At 45.4% G+C, this 21795-nt stretch overlaps 1 protein-coding gene across 3 annotated transcripts in view; it reads right to left on the bottom strand.

Moving 5' to 3' along the window:
- CERS5 (ceramide synthase 5) overlaps positions 1-21795 on the bottom strand; it is a 952246-nt gene that overhangs the window by 566267 nt on the left and 364184 nt on the right. For all 3 annotated transcript variants that reach the window (XM_069653465.1, XM_069653464.1, XM_069653463.1), the window contains exon 3: positions 10877-11007. In XM_069653465.1, coding sequence (XP_069509566.1) covers positions 10877-11007 — 131 coding nt within the window. The remainder of the gene's footprint in view (positions 1-10876; positions 11008-21795) is intronic.

The raw sequence follows: 21795 nt of genomic DNA, 5'->3' as shown, positions 1-21795 counted from the left end.
GTCTAATGGGAGGGGCAGACCCTGAAGAAAAACTCCCATATATGCAAAAGTGGGAGACAGAGCTAGGGAAGCCAATTTCGGAAGAATCTTGGGGTCGCATTTGGCATAGAACTGCTAAAAGTTCCAAATGCACCTCCATTAAGGAGACAGCATATAAACTTTGCCTCCGGTGGTATATGCCACCCGCACGTATACACCCCATTAACCCAGAATATCCCGCAACATGCTGGAGGAACTGTGGTCAATCCGGGGACCTTATTCATATGTGGTGGACTTGCCCACTAGCAGAGACTTATTGGAAGGAGAACTTAAGCCATATTAAAGATATCACTGGTATGGGATTACCCTTTGACCCGCTTGTGGAACTACTGGGGGAGGCGGTTGAGGGGTGCTATGCGAACTCAGGGCCTACAGCCACACTCATAACCCACATGCTGAGTGCGGCCAGGAGTACATTGGCACAGGCATGGAAGACAAAGGAAGGCCCAATAATAGCCATGTGGTGGGTAAGACTATGGGGAGTGATGGCCATGGAGAAAGTGACAGCATTGGCCTGCGGTTCTTACTCCAGGTACCTGAACAGTTGGTTACCACTACATGAATTTATGGACAACAAGGAACAGATGTTTTTTAAACCAAGGTTGCTCCTATCTATCATTTGATAACCCCGAACTTTAAGCTGGGAACGTGACTTAACCTGTTGATCGATACAGATGCCCCTTCATCCATGGTTATTTGAAGCGACATACCATTAGACGAACTTGAACTTTACATTGGAAGTGATCCAATCTGTTGAACTTACAAATCAGAATGATGTACCTTTGACCCATCAATTGGGGAAATGTTGGGGGGGGGGGTATCTGCTTTGACGTTCATTTTTTTTTTTCTTTTGTTTGCTTTCACTTTTCTCTGTTATCGCCTTTTCTTATATGAGCGAAGCAGTTTCATTCTTTGTGTTGAACCCCAATAGGGGATATTATGAGTTGTTAAGCATAGGAACAATACACACCTGGCATTAAGTGTTTCGATATATTCATGTCTGTGATGCTCTAAAATTAAATAAAGTTGGTAAAAAAAAAAGAAAACTATCAAAGGAATTACCAGTGCGTTTTTTGGTGTAAAGAACAGGTTACAACATACAGAGGTTAGTAATGTTGTTAAAGACACCTGCGGCAGGTTAGACATAACCAAACGCTAGTAAACAAAGGGAAACATTTGGACTTTGCTGGGCAGACCAATAAACTATAGCTAATTAGCAAACACATCACACTTACTTATAAGAACGTGAACTACCTCCCTTTTCAACTGCAGTCCTAGGAAATAGAACATACAACATAACTTTCTTCCAAAACGACTCAAGTGTTTTAGAATGTAAAAGACAGACTTGTTGACCGTCGGTGCTCGTTACAAATGAGGTGGCATTATCAAGTTTGTTAACGGGAGTCTGAATGTCTGGCAGCGAACATGTATCTTTACATTAATGAAATTAAATAGCTAAATACACCAGTGTAACCAATTTTGAGAATAGTGATCAGCAGATATTGTCACCTAATCAACATCAGATTGATCATCACAAGATGACTAAGTAATTGATGAAAATAAATTAGGAAATCGGTGCAAACAGTGGCAATGTCGTTTAACCTAAAAACTGCATGTTTTGTGTGGTTTTAATAAGTAAACAATATGTTACCACTTGAAGTTCAGAAATTGCCAGTTTACTTTGGCTTGTCTGACAACCAGAGGATAGCCACTGCCTGATGCGTAATTATATGATATAGTATATTGTCTTTGTATCGCGCTCATACACAAGTGTTTCTGAGCGCGACAAGGCAAGGGAGGGGAACAGGGGAGAACAAATCAACAATCTTACTAGGCCCAGTGACATTGAGAACGTGCAAGTGCATGGGAAAATGAAAGGGGAGAAAGTGCATTGAAGGGGGAGAGAGGAGAGTGTGGAGCAGAGGAGAACAGAATAATAAATACAAATAGATAATAGAGGCAATAAACAGTGGTAGTGCAGCCAGCAAGTGACAAGTGCAGTGTTTACGGCAGCAGACTGGGTAGGTCTGAAATAGTGCAGAAAAGGAAGAAAATGAGGCGTGGGGGTCTGTATGGGTACTGATACAGTCCCCATTTCAAGGGGCGGCCAGGTGGCAGTGCAAGAGTGTGGCAGGGTGAGCAGGTACATGGGCCCAGGGGACAGAGGGTGGCCAGGTGCACAGTTCCAAGAGAGAGCAGATCAGCAGGGGAGAGGGGGCGGGAAGGAAGAAGCAAAGCGGAAGATCTTGAGGTGCTTCAAGAACCGGAGATGGTTCTTCTCATGTTTTAGAGTGGCAGGGAGGCTATTCCAGAGGGAGGCTCCAGCCGAAGACCAATCTACTCCCAACTCGTTTCTTTGAAAAACGACTGACCCTGAGGGAGTTAGAGGTAGAGGAACAAATAGCTTTAGAAGGGAGGTATTTACAGAGGGATAGCTGAAGGTATTTTGGAGCCAGGCCACTGAAAGCCTTGTGCACAATGCAGAGGGTTTTGAATTTAATCCTTGCACCCACTGGGAGCCAATGGAGAGATTTCAAAGCTGGAGAGATACGATCACAGGGCTTGAGGCCAAGGACAAGTCTCGCAGTCCTGTTCTGGATTAGTTGCAGAGGGCAGAGAGTAGAGGCAGGTAGATTTAGGAAGAGGCTGTTAGAGATGTTGGAGGAGAAGAAAGTGATGAGTCAAAGATGACCCCAAGGTTCTTTGCCTCGCAGGTGGGGGTAGGAGGAGGGCCAAGAGAGGCCGGCCAGAGAGTGAGGGGAAAGAATGGTGGAGGTTTGCCGATGAGGAGGATCTTTGTCTTGCTGGCATTCAGACAGAGGTCATTTGCGGCACACCAAACTTGAATGGCAGTAAGACACTCAGAAATGAGAGAAGAAGAGGAGGTGGCCGAAGGCAGCCTGAAAATGAGTTTGTCACAATGGAGATATGAGTTACCATACAATTTTTAAAAAATCAAGGCGTGCACATGCAAGTGCAATTACGTGCAGTCGACACTCTGCTCCTGGTCGTTTACTCCAAAGCGTTTTACATTGGATTACAATACAATTGTGGAAAAAGGGAGAACCTTTCTTCTATTTTTACTTCATCTCCGTGAGACTTGGCTGGCTCTGCCCCCTTTTCTCCCACCTCCTATAAAAACACTGGCCCACATGCATCTTTGTGCGCACATCAAGGAGTGCACCTGTGGGTGCAGTTATACAGTTGGGCAGGGTGGCAGTGAGCAGCTGAGTATTTAGATTTTAATTTATCACAAATAAATGGTCACGCTCATCTAATTTGTACTTTCCTCTATTTTATCATCCTTTCATTTGTTTTTCTAAAAAGTCATTTTAAGTTCTGCCTGTCACATTTATACACCTTGAAAACAGACAATGCTCAAGGCATCAAGCCAGCGAAATTAACCTGTACACCCAAGGTTATGCATTTTAGGAAAGCAGTTACTGAGCCGCTCAATCGTAAAAGAGCCCAGAGCGCGACTGCTGACATCAGGGGTTTTTGTAACTTCAAAGTGAATTCAGGGACAAGTGGGATTGCACCCTTAGATACACTGAAACCAGTGCAAGACTGTATAATAATCGAAACCATGACAGACAGCATTGAAATAATCAGATTCACAAATGATTTTAAATTCCCATTAAATATTGCCTTGAGCATCGACTCCAAGTCACTTACCAACAAAGTGCCGCAATTGCAGCAAACTTACCTGATACAGCTTCACTCCAATACTGGCTCCACTTTACATACGCCAGATACTCAAACAATAAATCTCATGCAAGACAGTACTGAAATACTACATATTAAAGCTCCCCTACTCAAAACAGCTTGCAGTGCTCACCTCTCTGAAAAGAGCAGACCTTCCTCACACTCTTTAGATAAAACTGCATGTAACACTGCATGTACACCCTCTCCCTTGAGGCAAGGCATAGAGCGGACACTTGTGTCTGCTATGAAACCCATAATTCTCGAGGCCATGCGTTGGCGGTCTCTCGCATTCCGAGTGATGTACCATGGGTTGCTGATACCCAATCTCTGCATGCAAAGAATCCTTCAATTCGAAATCTGCCACATTCTCCGATACTATACCCTGCCTCAGACACGTCATCACCATGCACATCTGTTTGCTTTGTTCATCCAACACCACGCAGGGCTACATCAAAATCGCAAGAGACACCCCTATGCTCAATCTAACACTAGCGGCCATGAACACCGCTCCAATGTCATTAGCAAAGCTTTATGAGACTTGATACCAGACTTGCACACCAAACAGAGCTATTAACCACATGATTAACCAAACCATTGCGTCTGCATGAATTCAAACAGCACAGCTCCTCATGATTTGGGGACAAACCATCCATCGTCGAACTTAAGGATTCAATAGCTTCCAATTCAGGTGCTCAAGCACCTTCGCCGTGTCGACTGTCGCAATCTTCCAAAATGGTGAGAAAAGAACCTTTGCAACCAATAGTATCAAATCTACCGGTTCCGACTCCTGAGACATTCAAAGCCCCAGATGTATCAACAAAACGGAAAAGCGGAAAACAAGGATAATAAGGATCGTAGACTCTGATACTGAAGAATCCTCTTCATCCCAATGGGAACCCTTGGATGATCTCCTACAAGCCGCACATCTCCTAAACACCACAACTGATCAGGAAGAAAATCAGGTTAATCCTTTGGAGCAGAACAATGCGCCAAAATGCAATGGCAGCAAACATATTGATATCTTGGCTTGTGGTATGGACAAGGTATCATGCTCAACTTCCCACCCTAAAGAGGGCAACTTTCTTACATTAGAACAACAGTGGCACGAAAATCAAAGAAACCCTTAGGCTAACGAATGGTCTTGCAAGACCTCTGACTTCAAAGCCCAGGATGCAAGCCCCATTGCAACAAATGGCTGCCAAGAACTCCAAACTCGCAACGAGATGCTTACACGAGACCTGCCCCCAAGTCCCAACACAAAGCCACATGACTTTGCTGAGCTAGTTGACAAGCAAGGCCGTTCTTTCCCTAGCCAGTACAACTTAATGTTACAATGTAGAGGAGAGCCTTATCACACATGTCCTTAATAGGACTAGTGTCCTTAACCTTTTTTCTGAGACATACCCGCGTTAGAAGATCTACAATCATCTGACATAAACTGGGTCGAATTTACCAACATTTACCTGGGTGCAATCTGGGCTGGTGTTAAACGCTCTGTGGAAAGCCAGAGCTGATTTGTTCAACATAGGCTTTATTCTAAACCAACAAGAAAGCACTTTGCAACCAATTAGAAATTAAATGACATCTATTAACCCCCATCATACTGTAGAGTATAAGGGCAATTCTTCTCTAACAATTACCTGTGATAGACGTGACCAGAATGCAGGCAGATCGGCAAATGTTTGGAATGATAGACTACCAGCCCAAGCCCATATGTCCAGAGGTTCAAGTGGGATTGACTTACAAATCGCAATTAGCTATCCTTCCCCAACTCCATCACCCTTAAGTAGGCCTCTTGGAACACAAGGGGTTTCAAGTACCTTTTAACTCTCGTAAATATTCCTCTGGTGTACATGGACATTGTGATGCTCCAAGAGACGGGGCTCACTGAACCCCCGTTTTGGGAGACCAATTCTTTGATTCTGTCGCCAGCAGTTAAAGCCGGCCAAGGTCACCCGTCAGCTGGCCTAATTGTTACCATAAAAAAAAATCTTGGGATCAGGCTAGAACCTTGGGACGCTCCTAATAGATTTGTCCAGCTTGTTATACCTCTGCTGGGGACCTTGCCCTCCTAAATTTATATTGTAACCATAACAGCATTACTGATAAGTCCTTTATAGCAGCAGTTACACTTATGCTAGACTTCATATCAGATGACAGTACTATGCTTTTGGCCATCATACACTGTAATGTAAATATTTCTGGACTACCCACTTCTACAAAGCCTTCACCTCCTCTCGAAAAGCAATGGCTCGCTCTCATGGCCAAGAGGCAGTACTTTATGCTAAATGGCGCTATAAAGGGAGACATCCCTGCAAAACCGACTTGGTACAGAGATAATCTCTCATCTACTATGGACTAGGTCTTCATTCATCAAAACATCTTCATGAATGTACAAAGTTTCTCTGTACTAGCAAAAGTACATAACAATCATAGCCTACTACACTTCACATGGACTTGGCCTGACACGAAAACGCCCTTCTACGCAGGCCGGTTGACTAACAGGGGGAAGAAATCGTTTCAGATGGACTGAGAGGATGGTAGTCAACCTAGCCATGTCCCTAAGCAAACCATCCACTTATCCTCCATCAAACTTAGCTGCACTAGAGGGCCGGTATATATATATATATATATATATATATATATATATATATATATCGTTAATTAACAGTTTTAAGCAAGGCATGCCTCATGCGCAGAAACCATATTATAAGCATGCATTTGATTCACCAATTAAGCAAAAGAAATCTGAATTACTAAGAGCTCTCAGAATAGTGGCCCGTACAAACTCAACCACCAAGCTCAGCGGCTCACGCAAGCTGAAGGTGCCATACAAGAATTGGCTGTAGACGCACCAAGCTTACACCATCCAGCAAGATGGAGAGTTGATGCTGGCCACCTTAACAAGTACAAATAGCGCCCAAATATGGAGCATTTTGAATGCAGATTCCAAGAATCTCGGCAGCCCTATCAAATTAACGCAGTACCTGAAAAAGACTGTTACAATTATTATAAGAATCTGTATGCAATGCAAACCTTGCACAAAGTTGACAATGATTATTTATGGGACGCTTCAGACACTATTCTCTTCGACAAAGAAGACATTTTGATCCAGATCAAACGATTCAGCAAGTCGAGAACACCAAGCCCTGATGGTCTACCAATCGCATGTTAAAAGAACATCCCGAGGTATGGGCAGCAGTATTAACAGTACTATTCAGGCAAGTCCTACAGTCCAGGCAAATACCTGCATCCTGGAAGAAATCTGTTGTAATTCAAATATACAAGAAAGGCAATTGTGAAAACCCTGAAAACTACCGACCCATTGCCCTCTTAGATGTTCTGGGCAAAATGTTTGCCCGGCTTTTATTAAGAGACTTCAATCACTGGATAAAATCACAAACACTATCTGACGGATTCCAAACAGGTTTTGTACCAGGCTTGTGCACCTCAATGACCTATTCGCTCTCTCATTTATAAAACAAAGGAGCAAACAAACAGGCCAAGCAATCTATGTAACCTTTGTCGATTTCAAAACTGCTTTACAATCTGTGCCACGTGAATTGTTTGCAAAAATGGGCACGGCAGCATGTCCGGCGTATATTCTCATCTTGGTCTCTCAGTTCTATAGAATTTTAACCCAGTCCATCCCCACATTCAGGGGACTAAAGGATATATTTTGGATTCTGCGCTATTTAACTTCTTTATAGCTGATATAGGAAAGAATTTGAAAAAAGTAACATCTGATCCGCACATGATAGGCACTTGTGTTGTCCCTTAGCTTCTATACGCTGACAACTTGGTGCTTATGTCTAAAACTCAGAGAGGACTGCAACATTTGTTATCTGCCTTAGAACTCTACGCAGCCCAAAATCAGCTCCTAATAAATCAGAAGAAGACTAACGTACTCATCTTTACTGCAAAATCATCCTGCACATGCGCTCTTCCAAGTGCCACCTGAATGGCTTTCCACTTTGTCTAGCTACCGAATAACGGTATCTCGGACTCAATACGAACAATAGTCCTCGAGATCTACTTATCGACTAGAGCTCAGAAAAAAGATTCTTCCTGCAGTGCGCCAAGCCTGTATGACACATAGAAAATATGGGAAGTTCTCATATGAACTACTAATAATATTTTAGAAACAAAAAGTTGTTCCCATTATAACATACGGAGCACAGACCAAGCAATATGAATCTGTGCTAGTCTAGGATAGACTTGAAGGTCTGTTCTAGAAAAGAGTGCTCACTTTTCCAGCAAGCGAATCATCATACGATATGAATTGGGCCTGTTATCATAAATGCAATGTATATGTGGAAACTGCTCAGTCTGTATGGAAATGCCTCATGCCTACTATTCCAAACACACTGCTATCTGCCATAGCCACGTTCTTAGCATCTGGTTCTGACAGACTTTCTTCTTCTTGGAAAGCGAAGTCCACAGCTGTGATGGTTGAGGCTGATATCTAACTCGACTTATTAATACCAAACCCCACACGGGCAAAACTGAAACTGTGGCTCTATGATTGGTGCCTAACCTGGGATACTTGTACTAAATATAAATATGCAAAGACTGGACAATTTAAAATAAAATCTTTCAATCAACAAAAAAGTATTTAATCAGGTTCCCAGCACCTAAATACAGAACCCTATTTCTTTGCTTTCGATTAAACTTGTGGGCGACAAGGTAAGTTTGTGGTAGTAGAGCCAAACTCATCGGCCAGAGAGGAACTGTGGATATTGTAATGACAGCTCTAAACCCTAAAGCACCCGTTTGTCTATTGTCAAGCCTTGTTGCCCAGAAGAAAGCGTTTTTGTATCATCTCTTCAAAGATTACTGAATGTCAACACCAGAAACAATGTGGTTGATGATTCTAGGAGGGCATCGCATTTCTGTCATTCTTGCAGCCATTAAAATATCTTGAGTCCTTGCAGTTGGATTGATTAACACAAATTCACATTGAACAATATCATACATTGTTAGTTTCTACCACTTGCTTTCTGTCATGCACGAATGTATTATATGTTTTGAAAACTCTGGTGCATTAATTTTGACATGTGAATCATTGTATGTTATATATCAATTGTAATAAGGTTTGATTGAAAAGTTGATTTTTTTCTCAACTATATCAAATAATAAAAATTTAAAAGACAATTAAGAAAATATTTAAATTCAGACAAAACACATTTTGGCTGAAGGGACGTTATGGTGCATTGCTTTAATAAAAATCTGAGTTATCAGCAAAAGAAACTTTGTTAAAGGGACAGTTGAAGTGCAAAAAAACAAAAACCCCCAAACCTTGCCAGTTATGATTCCAAAGCTCTGCCACCACGCTGCACTGTGAGGTCACTATACCACAAATTCTTTCATCCACCATATCACATCATCAATTGGGATAAGGTTGCATTTGACAATACAGCATAACCAAAACTGTGTTCTATTAGGGTTTAAGGGGCATACATAAGGGGTAAGGGTAGAGCTAGGAAGCCAAGGTACAATGAAGTGGAGTCTAAAATAAAAAAGATGTACAGTGGTGTTGATGTTAGACTGGAGGTGGACCAGCAACCCAAGGAGGAAGAACAACAAGGCAAAATATTACTGTGTAAATAAAAGGGTTTTAGAGGCATGAAAGGAAAGTAGGGGTTTCACAAATGTTAATGAGTTAAAATGAGGTGCGAGCAACAGATAAGCACAGACGAGAAGCATCAATACTACTCTTAAATTATCTACAAAGGTTAACAGAGGAAGGTAGGGCAGAATAAGAAAATGGGGCATAGACGGATGGAGTAGGAAAAAGCCATATAAGAACTCCATTTTTTTTAAAATATTCAATCCAGCAATCAATGCTTAACCAGTTTCTTTGATCCGAAAAGTAAGGAACATATAAGTTGTTTCACAAGAGTGACAGGAGAGACCAAAGGAGGAGATGGAAAAGGGTTGTAGTGCATACAGAGAACAGGAGAGAATCAAGAACAGAACCTCTAATGCACATCTGGAAGTTGGTACAAAGCTGGTGGCAATGGCTGTAGAGCTCAATGCATGTTCAAGATCGCATGCACAATTCTAATGTAAAATGATACAAGCAGTATGTATATTATGTGAAGTTTGGATACTGCAATCCTGGAGGTAGTCTGATATATTAGATCATATTCAGGACCTCATTTGTGAAAGAGGCCAGAAAGAAATTAGAAAGCATCTGCGATCATAGATTTGTGATGCTTCTGGACATGATTGGAACCAGAAAAACAATGTGTGCCTAAATATATGCATTCTTGGCTTCTTTGAAGTCTTTATGATTTGTTAGAATCACAGAAGAATGACAGTATGAGAAACTAGCAACTTTGAAATAATTGGTACTAGCCTTTGCCTCACTAAAGACTGCTTTTTTCAATGCTTGCAGAGGTGCAGATGGCATTTAGAACATGTAGTGAACCTGTATGTGTAAATTGATGTTTTGAGGACTAAATATACTATGTGAATGACCATAATGATGTACAAGTACCAGCACTTTCAATGAACAAAGGCAGATACTTTAATTATTAAAAGGGATTTCACTAAAGTGTATGCCTTCTTGTGAAATTTGGATTGAGCTGGGTTATTCTCAGAAACCCCTTACATTTTTGGATTTGGCACCAAAGACCAAGGTGACCGCTTAGAATAACCAGGTTAACTTTTGAGATAAGGTTCCGATATGCAAGAGTACTGCACCCTGAAGTTAAGCATTTTTCAAGTGTTCAATTCCCATGGGTGGCTGACATCAAGAAAGTCTGAAATCTGTGTAAATGGGGATTAAACGACCCTCTCACCAGTACTGTTCATTATGCCTTTGGTGAAGTGAAAGGCAAAATGCAGGCTATATTTTTTCAGGAAAGCAAAAGGATCAAGTGAGTTCTAACATAACTCTGAGCCATTCCAACAAATGCCACATACATTCACCACTTGACTGTTATCAAAGCATGACAAGCCCAGATGTAGGTCAGCTATGGAGCAGTGACCAGCATTTAACACATGCATTCAAATTATGTGCTCTGCTGCCACCACCCAAAGATTTATATATATGCCAACAATTGACTGATCAGGTGAAAATAAACATTACGATGAGAACAGCGAACACAGAGACCTGCACACCTACATGCTTTCACAAAACTTTGTGAGTGTACTAGGCTTATCTTGATTCCTTCGATCTCTAAACCATCTCTGGATTTTTCTGGTATCCCAGTCCAGCTGCTTCGATAAACCTTCTAACCTTTTCCCATCTGGACTCTGTGGAAGACAAAAAACGTCAATCAGTACTTTTGTGCAATTTCTTATTAGGCACAACATCAATTCACACGATCAACTTTACAGGACCAAATGAGACCCTAACCTTCCTAAAAGCACATGTAAACAGCACACCATTTGAGGGGTCCCACCCAGGGCCCGTATGAGTGTTGCAAAATACATACAATTTACAGCACGTGACAGTTATTACAAAGCAAGGACCCAAACTCCAGCGTGATTTTAACACACATTTTATTGTGCAATGGAAATGTAAGAAGGTAAACAATAAAAGAGGAAAATGTAAATAGGTAAAATATGTTCAATGTACATATAAAATGGAGTGTTTTAGAGTGTTAGTGTTGCTGTAGTTAGCAAGTGCTTACTGTACTACATTACTTGTTTTACCATTGTGAAAACTAACCTGGGGAAATAAAACACTGGACACTGAAAAGCTTATTGCTTGTCCTGACATGGCTGCCCTTTGATGTGTCCGAGCAGGGGAACACTGGACCTCCCTTGGGGGAAATGAAAAATTCGACCAGTAACCTCTCTAAGGGGACTTTACATGGCGCGGGCATCTGGCAGTCCAATCAGACCCCCCCAAACCCTCCCTAATAACTGTCTGCCGTAGGCCTGTTTCGCGGGTGCCCATCTGTTTCCCTTTCCCACACCAAAGGACAAAGCCCAGCTTTCAGACACGACACTGACAATACGTAAAGAAAAACAGAGCAGTAAAATCCCACTGAGGTCCAGGGATTCTCCCTGTTTGGTCAGTCCAAGTGAAGAGAGTGCTGCCACCTTGGCCGCAAAGGAAGGAGCCAATACCCACTGCTCTCTCCCGAGTGCCTGTTCAGGAGAAGGACCTGTACATACACCAAAGCTCACCTTTGCACCTTTTACCTTCACTCTGGAATAGATGCGGTGTAAACCACTGCACCCTGATACACAGGTGCTCTGGTTGGTACCCTAGAGCACAGTCTGCCAAGTCCACACGACAGCCAAAGTATGGGGATGGAAAGTGTGTTGCACTGAGGCACTCAGTAGCAGTGAGGGGAGCCCAACAAGAGTAAAGGCTGTCTTTTCCACTGTGGGCCCTAATTGTCTGAGCCTCAGATGAGTCACTGTGCAGTTGCACACTGTACCCCTGCACCATGTAGGCCCTATCCTAGCCTCTGTGAAACAACAAGAAATAGAAAATCAATATGATTTGCCCTACAACTACAGCACCCATCGCCGCCCAGCCCCCAATTCCCCCAAATAGTTCAGCAATGCTCTATGGGATGTGTAACATGCCTCTTACCATCACATGTGTTGTGATGCATTTTTTATGTCCCAACAGGTAGAGGTTCACGTTGCGCATGTCATATTAGAACAACGGTGCGGCACGTTAGACGCAATACAGACGCGATGTTCAAATTGAACATGTGTTCAGTGTAGGTAAATGGATTGGGATACATGTTACTATAAGTGTTACTTTGTGTTTAGTTTGGATACATTTCAGATTTGCATCACGTAGCAACAGAATAGAAGTTGTGGGGACACAATGTAATTCTGAAAAGTACAACGTGTAGTGCTTAGAGTGGGAAGCAAAGAGCTTTATGCATACAATAAAGGTGTTTGTAAGGGGAAAGCCACTGTGAGGGGTGCAGTAGTTCTAAACAATGTACATGTGGGATTCGATAATGGTTTAGATGTGAGACATGTTCTGGGATATTGGGGAAATATGGGGTTCGTTGGAGTACACGGAAATATTGCAGATCACTGTTTCCCCATAGCAGAGTTTCATGAAGATCACAGAAGATGTGGCTTGCACTCTGCATGGCCTGAAGGGTTGAATGAGCAGGTCAAGGAAGGAGGAATGAAGCAAACCACATTTGGGCAGCTGGCGATAGATTAAATGAAGTGCCATTGGTTGTGGGTTTACGATTAGATGGGTTTGTGGATATGGGGAACAAATCTCCCTGGGAGCACAAAGTCTTTTTGTTAAGTCCGGCCAAATGTTGAGTCAAATTGGGATTAGTTGTTAAAAAACATGGAAGGGATGATGGAGAGCAGTTTTTGCTGGAGTTTTATAGGTTTAGTTTGGGCTCTTAGGAAGATAAGCCGGATGTGTGCTGGAGGTTGTGTGATCTGAGATGGCAGTCGCAAATAAGACGTGAAGTATTGCAGAAGGAGTAAAGATGGGACACCAGCGCCTCTTGGGTGATAAGATGTTCAGTGCTTGATCAAAAACATGCGTGTTTGTTTCTCTCCCTCCTCGTGTTTGAAGTGTTCTTGTAAAAGCCTTGCACATCACGTACTGGGTTAAAGGTTTCCCATCAAATGCAACATGTCATACATTTTATTTTTTTTAGATAATAAGGAGATTATGTTTAGAATGTCATGACTGATTATGGAAAGAAAGCATGTGGGAAAGGGGACTGTGTTTAGTCAATGTGTCCAATGGGGTTTGAGAATGTAGAGGGATTAGATTTCCTTGTACAGGGTTAGCCAATGGTATTTTGAGGGATGACCTTGTAAAGGTATATGTACGATTATGTAAATTGTACAAATGTGTGTAAAAACTGCAACTTTGTTGAGCACTGGAAGGAACTGCTAGTTCTCAGCTTCGCGAGGCCGACTAACCCCTTGCGGCCGACAGCATGCAATAAACTTGCATTTCTGACAAAGTGCATTTACTTCCTACATTTGGTGACCCCGTGATGTGATTTTCAGGTCCTCCGCTGGGGTTTTTCCTGGCCACACACACTCGGCTGCGGCTCCTATCTGTAAGTGATCAATTTACATACACATCAAAGAATGGCCTACAGGTGCGGTATTGATTGAAGACCTGCCTGTTCACTCAGCCGAGGTGCCGTGGTCCAGCTGTGCAGGCACGTCTTTGGAGAGCTTTGAAGGACATGTATTTATGCAAGTGCACTTTGCGAGAAATCCGAGGGAGTAGAGGGGGAAAATCTATGTTTTAATTTCTTGATTTGTGCAAGAGGTGTATGGAGTCACAGTGGTTGAAACCGAATGAAAGTGAGATATTTGACGTAGGAGTGTGATGTATGGTGAATTGTTATACATTGTAAGTCCTTTTTTTCCATTTTATACTTTATTTTTGGTAGTCAAAGTAGTGAGAGGAGAGCTTCCTGTAGTCAGGGAAAAGCAGTGTTGTAGTAAAACGTGTTGTATTAGTGAAGAGAGAGAGAGAGAGAGAGAGAGAGAGAGAGAGAGAGAGAGAGAGAGAGAGAGAGAGAGAGAGAGAGAGAGAGAGAGAGAGAGAGAGAGAGAGAGAGAGATGCTGTAGTGGAAAACATTGCACTCCTTTGTGCTCGAGGGAATGAGATATATTGAGGAACCATGGTAATTGTGTTTTAATGATAGGTGCAAGCGTGTTTATGTGGATTTGTTTTGAGTATGGTGATTGTGGTGTGCGAGAAAAAGGCGAGTATTTATTGAGAAGTTTAAAAGAATTTTGGGGAAAAGCATTGACATTTGTTCTGGAATTTTAGTAATTATTGGAGGGCCGCAGATAGTTTTGTTAAAGAATTGGGTTTTTGGTTATTGTTAGATGAAGAACTTGCTTACCCCTGGTAACGTTCTTTCAACTGGATGTTCGTCCCTCGTGTTCCTCAACGTTGGATATATTCCCTTCCAGCTTTAGCAACTTTGGAAAACAAATTAAGGCAGAAGGAATTGTGCGTTGATGCGGTCGACTATGTCCCTTGCAGGGTTCCATCTCAGGTTCGACGATGTCAGTATATATAGCATGCGCAGCGCCTGCTGGCTTCTGTTCTGTTTTTATGCCCTTTCGCAGAAATACCAGCATCACCGAGTCCTAGACAGTACCAGAATTTGAAAGAGTAAAGTGGAGGCCACCAGGGGGTGAGCTGATGGCAGCAGCTTGAGCACATCTGTCCAGACCAACAGGCCGAAATAGGGAAGGAGCCACCCTTTCCTGCCCCCCCCCCCCCTTACGGCAAGCACCTGGATTTTCGAAAACCCTAGGTCTGGGGTGCATGTGGTATGATTTTTGGGCAATTTTGTTGCAGTGGCTCTGAGATTCCAGACCTTAAATGAGCCACGGGAAAGTGAAAGTACTTTCCCTGCTGCAGAGCTCCATTGCAGGACTACGACAGCAGGCTGCAGGAGCGGCCTGGGGCCTGTTGAGAGATCTGGAGGCACTGCCCGAACCGGGGAATATTGATCCAAAGGACCCAGTGCGTGCAAGGTACTAAATGAGCAGCGGCCTCTATGGACCAAGTATAGGAGGTGCAAAGGCGATTGTGAAACACTGTTCCTCCCGGCGCGACCCCCCGCCCACTCTCCCACAGTGGAGCACCATATCCATTGGCAGGGACGACGGGCCAGGGAGAAGCACACTGGGGGGGGTGCATGTGAGTGGTGTAAAATAGCCTGCTTCCATCTCGTCTGAGGTAGGAGGGGCGCTTGGGCTGGGAGACAGCAACCCTTGACAGTGACTCCAATTGGGGGCACTTGAGCAGGCTCCTGTGCAGTAAAGGACACAGCCGATAGCCCTTGCCCCCGGGCTCTGCTGGCAAGGTGTGGGCCCCCCTTCTGGTAATAAGGGGTGTGTGCCCTCCTTGATGACCTAGCTAAGATTACAAACCCGGGTGGATTGTTGGGCCTCATGTTACAGACACAACGGAAAAGGATCTGGGGGACTCTTTATAACAGCGTGCCCCGAGTAATTTTGGGTACCCCATGAAGAATTAAATGGGTGGCACTGAGCCCCTAGCAGGAGGCATCCGAGTGAATGTTTAGTCCCTCAGATAGGGGAAGCCAAACGCAAGCAATAGCGGGTGTTATAAGTTGAATGGCAGGGTCTCAACCCTACGCCGGGGTTCTGTTGGGAGGGAGTGGTGCACAGAGGGCAGCGTAGTGACCAAGACCAGCTGAACTGATTGTGCCCCAACCAGGGGCAGATGAAATTTCTCGGGGAGACCTTGGTATAAGTGCTTTGTAATTGTGAGGGGTATCTCATTTTGGGTGGGGACTTCAACATGTGGGCAGACTTCACACTGGATAGGCACACAAGGGGATCAGAAGAACAGGAAACAGGGCGGGTGCACTGTTGCACAGTTGTAATATGGCTGCCTGACCGAGGGTCTTTGCAGCCTGCGGACGTTGCATCGAGACAAAACAATTCCTGTGCACTGAAGAACATCTAACTTGCTGGCGAATGCACGGACTACTATATCTCGCACCTCACCAAATCCTGGGACTGTAGGTGCAATTAATCTGCAGCTATCAGCCCTTTGTTACAGGCACTACCGGTGCATCCAGGTATATATCCTGGATGCACCGGCGTGCATCCAGGATACACGCCGGTGCGCGTAGTCGAGCCCAGCGCCGCTGTTCACTGCGGCGGCACCCTGTCCGCTTCCCCGTCTGAGGACTGTTTGTGCCTCTGGGCTGGGGGGCACCACCACAGACGGGTGGTTGTGAGGCCTTCTGATGGCTGATCGGGGCGCCCAATCCCTACTGCGGGGCATATACTGAGGATCGTTATCACACAAAAGACAGCAGCAACCCGTCAAAGGGATTTTTTGTGGGAGCCACCCCCAAGGCCTGCACCATCTTATGTTTACACCGGGGTGTTGAAGCCCTGAAGCCCTCTGGGGGTCCGGCATCCATCCAGATCGCGGTGTGCCCTGCTGCAGGGAGGGGACACAGCGACTGACACAGACTGGTGGATTCCAACAACCAGTGCGCTCTGGTTGAGAGGGAGCCCATTTTCGAAGACGTCCAACACCCAGACATATTGCACACGGACGTTGAGCACAGATAAAACAGCAATACCGTTTTGAGTTAAAACACTGGTGCCTTGTCCCTACACCTCTTGCATGACTACACCTGCTGTGCCCATGGATGATACCTCCCTCCAGCACCATTAACAGTATGGTGAGTGCCTGCATGGTCCGGCGTACTAGCTTCTCCTCAACTCCAAAGACCCCCTGCTGGGGAGCCCACGTGCTCCTTTCTTTGCATAAAGACTGCCGCCCTTTAGGCGGAGCTTGCCACATTGATTAGGGCGTTCCAGCTATATATATATAGTCACATGTGATGTCCCTGCAGAGGGCCCACTGCTCCCTGGTCTGACCGCTCAACGGTGGGGAGAGGCTGTCTGCGACCTGTAGTGTAGACAGATACTACTGGATAATCGCCTATTACCTCCCATAAAGTACGCAATCGAACAGACGCCGGTTTGGCATCATTGCTGCGGCACGCTCACCCGGCCTCCGGGGGTGGGGGGGTTGTGGGGAGGGGTTTATGGTTTGATCACCATCACTACTATGCCTGCAGACCCCCTGAACCCCTATCCGGCTGACGTTATCCTGTCCTGCTAATACACCCAATATCCCTTGGACAACGCAAGCATGGCCAAGGGAGGCGGCAAAAAACAAAGCTCTATAAACATGTTTACGAAACCTACCACCAAGACACCTGCGGAGGAGGACATGGCTGCTGCGTGCCCCTCAGCCTACTAACGGAGGCAACACTGAGATGCAACAGATGATGGACTTCACTACTCTTAATACGAAATTAGATGATATGAGCGGCACAATAGGCGCCATAAAGGCTTGAATGGAGAAACCGACACTCGTGTCACAGAGGTCGAAACCAGAGTGGGGCTGGCTGAGGACAATGTCAGCGTACTCCGAGCAGACCTGATTGCGCTCACCAAGCAGGTACAATCTTTTAGTAAGAAGAATGAGGATTTGGAGTCCCAATTGCGTCGTAACATACGCATAATTGGCGTTTCGGAGGATAACATTACTGGTTCAATGGAGGATTTTGTGGAATGCACTCTTCTTTCACTACTAGATAGCTCCAAACTCTCACCGCAATTCGCCATAGAACGCGCCCATCGAGCGCTCACCACAAAGCCAAAGCATGGTGCGCCTCTGCGCCCAATCTATGCCAGGGTCCTAAACTACCGTGAGAGAGACGCATTGTTACGGGCGGCCAGGGCCAAGGGGGAGCTCCAGCAGAATCCATCTGTATCCAAATTTTTTCACTGCGGTACAGCAGGAGTGGAAAACCTTCATGGCTGTTAGAAGACTGCGTGACCTTGGTGTCAGTTACGCAATTTTGTTCCCTGCCAAATTAAGAGTAGAACACTTGGATAGAGTGTATTTCTTCACAATCCCAGGGGAGGCAATTAAGTTCCTCAACCAGCACTTCGCCGGATAAACCTGACTCATACGGCACAAATTGCCAACAATAAATGACATGGAGGAGATACCGACATGGGACATATCATTTCCTATTGTGGTTGTACCCGGATGCCAGCGGTCGCTCCCATCCTACTATGGCACGTATAGCACTCCAATGTACACTTTACGCTGGTTATTCATCACACCTCTGGGTTACGTCCCCCGTCAGACCGGCCATGTCTCTACTCCTGCTGGTTAATGATGTTATTTGCTATTACACAGCATTGCTTGTCGCAGGTTATTACCTTCCGTACTTGTCATGGGTGCTAGTTGCCACTCTCTTCTAGAGATGATACTACAAGCAAGCTATATTGCACTTAAGGCTTGTTATAGTCTGCCCCGATAAGCGGCAGACTGGGCTGTCTGGTGCGAACAGCCCCCCCATGCGAAGTTGCTTATATTCTAGGTTCTGCAGTTCTGGGGAATTCACCCCTCTGATTGGGAGGGGATGGGGCTATGAGGAGGTGGGGAGTGCGGGGGTTGAAATGAAATTGCCCGACAGGGCTACTCCTGGGCACGCAACCAACAAAGTACACCTTACAGGGAACTCGCAGGCCACCTACAAAGGGTGCACTACTTACCACTAGCAATGACCTGATGGCAGATAATACACTAAGGTGCATGAGCTGTAACATCAGGGGGCTGGGACACCACGTCAAAATGTGAAGGTTGCACGCAGAAAACCATAAGGCTTGCATTTTCTTTTTGCAGAAAACGCGTGTACTTACGGCCAGTTTTAACAGGTTTGCCAAGAGTTGGGGATCACAGCGATATTACACACAATACTCCACAAAAAGCCGAGGCGTCATGATCCTAATTCACAAATCATTATTGACGCACTGGGAAGGTATGTGCTAAAGCATGGAGCGCTCACTGGATTAGAGGTTGTTTTGCTTAACATCTATGGGCCTAATGTTGATGACCCTGAATTTTACACCCAGATGGCTGACCTGTAGGCACTGTACCCAGATTCCCATTCTGTGGGGCGGAGATTTTAACACCATTCTAGATATTGACATGAACATATCTGGGAGCAGGGCCAGGCAGTTGACCAGGTCTGCCTGGACTATACTTGATAGACAATCCGACCTTGGAGTTGAGGACATTTGAAGACGACTCCACCCTCGGACTTGCAGATGCACGTTTTACTCTACAGTCCACGACTCGCACTCCAGAATCGATCAGTGGCAGGTTTCTGGTACTCTAATAGGCCCTGTAACAGATGCAGATATACTCCTAGAACGTACTCTGATTATTCCCCGATTACCCTAGAAATCACTTGGGGCGATATGCAATCCCCCAGGCGCTTGTGTAGGCTTAAACCTCAAGCACTTACAGACACTATGTTTAAAACCCAGATTGGGACGAGTGTTAGCGATTACTTTAAGATAAATACTGGCACAGTAGATTCTCTTGCCACCCTCTGGGAGGCCTTCAAAGCATATATTCGTGGCATGGCCCTTGCTAAGGAGTCAGGAATTCTCAGGGCAATCCGCCGAAACATACGGGAATGCGAGGTCTCCCTTAAGCAACTCGAGGAGCAGCATGCTGCTTGTTCCGACCCAACCACACTGGCAAAATCAAAAGCCTTTTGGACGACTTTAGAGAACACTCTGACAGGGAACACAGGTTCCTTGATGCCCCCGGCTTGGCCAGGCAATATGGTGAGGGGGAGTGTCCCGGCAGGTTGCTGTCCAGACTGGTGCGAAGAGTAGAGGGGGGTGACACATCTCAGTTATTGAGGACCCAGTGGGGATCTTAGTTCCTACCGAGAAAGGGATTAACAAAGTGTTCCACTCTTTCTACACGACACTTTATGCCAGAGGAGTTGAGGCGCCTAATCTGGAAGTGGCTGAGTTCTTGGATGGACTGCCGCTTTCGATTCTTTCAGATAATTCAAGTCCCCCTCGTCCTGCCGATTGACGCAGTGGAAATAGAACGCCCCATCGACGCCTTGCCCTCTGGCATGGCTCCCGGTCCCGGACAGCCTGTCCATGGACTTCTAGAAATGCTATAAATCCCTCCTCATACCCAATCTGTCTGCCCTATGGGCTGAGGCATGTGCGAATGGTGTGCTACCCCCACACTCCAAGAAGCTGTCATTACAGTACTCCTCAAGCCCAGTAAGCCTCCAATGCAATGTGGCTCATGCTGCCCTCTTTCCCTTATCAATAGTGACGTCAAAATAGTTGCTTAAGTACTAGCCCTTAGGCTCGCCCCCTGTATGCCTCACCTTGTGCACCCGGACCAGTCTGGGTTCGTCCAGGGTTGCTCCACTGCTCTCAACCTGCAGCGGCTTTTTAATATCCTTGCCCTAATTGACCGGGAGGTCAGAGCAGTCGCAGCGTTATTAGACGTCCAAAAGGCCTTTGACTCAGTACCCTGGCAGTTTCTCTGGGCAGTCCTTGATAAATGCAATTTTGGCCCTGGTTTCATCTCATGGATACGATTGCTCCAGCCAGTGGCTAGGGTTAGCACTAACGGGAGTCTCCGCCGTATTCGACATATGCAGGGGGGACCAGTCAGGGCTGCCCGCTTTCCCCACTTATATTTGCACTAGTTATTGAGCCATTAGCTGATTTGCTGCGATCGAAACATGCACACAGATGTGTACGACTCACTGCCCCGAGATTATTTCCCTTTACGCAAACAACTCGTTAATATATGTTAGGGACTATGAACAGAATTTTGCGCCTATTTTAGTGCACCGGCTTGGACTGCTCTCTGGGCTACGGGTTAACTGTACTAAGTCCGAGCTTTTTACTCTCACCGACTTTACTATAGCTTCTTCTGATGTCATGGGATTCACTTGGTCCCCTACCGAGGGTAAGGACCTGGGAATTATAATCTCGAGGCAACAGGGTTTGCTATTCGCTCAAAATTATGGTTCCTATTTATACCAGCTTAAGACTAAGTTACGTACCTTGGCGAAGCTTCCCATCAGTCTTATGGGCAGGGTGTCCCTTCTGAAAATGAGAACACTCCCACAATTACTTTACAGGTTTTCGAACGTGCCAATATGGCCCGGTACTGCATGGATTGATGAACTGGGATTCCTGGCATGCCGGAGCGGTGAGACTGAAATGGTCCACACTCACGAGGCCATACAATCAGGCAGGCCTTTTGGCCCCTGACTTTGTAAAATATTGGTTGGAGTCCCAAGCTCAATATGCGTGTATTGGTTTGCCAATGACCCCTCGCTCCCGCATGTCAAAATTGAACGATTTGCAACCGGGACCCGAGACCTTCCCTCTCTCGTGTTACCCCGTCTGTGAAGGACCCTGGGGCACCCAGTCTGGCAGCTGTTGCAGCGCTGGCGTGGGATAAAATAGGGAAATCGATTGGCAAACTTTATCCATTTCATAGAGACCTACTCCTTCGGAACTTTATTCCTGGAACCCCTAAAATAAGTGGTGCAGTGGCCGCAGCCTGGGGCGGTGGACGGCTACTCCACACTAAGCGACATGCATGACATGGGCTCCTTATCGTGGCCTGACCTATCCAACCCCTCCAGTGTGCAGACATCCCGGTGGCTACACTATGCTGGGCTCCGTCGTGCAGTCAA

Source organism: Ambystoma mexicanum, chromosome 3q (assembly GCF_040938575.1).
Source record: "Ambystoma mexicanum isolate Mex_15411 chromosome 3q, UKY_AmexF1_1, whole genome shotgun sequence".
NCBI lineage: Eukaryota > Metazoa > Chordata > Amphibia > Caudata > Ambystomatidae > Ambystoma > Ambystoma mexicanum.
Note: the sequence above shows the minus strand (reverse complement) of the source record. Positions and strands in the feature narration are given on the sequence as shown.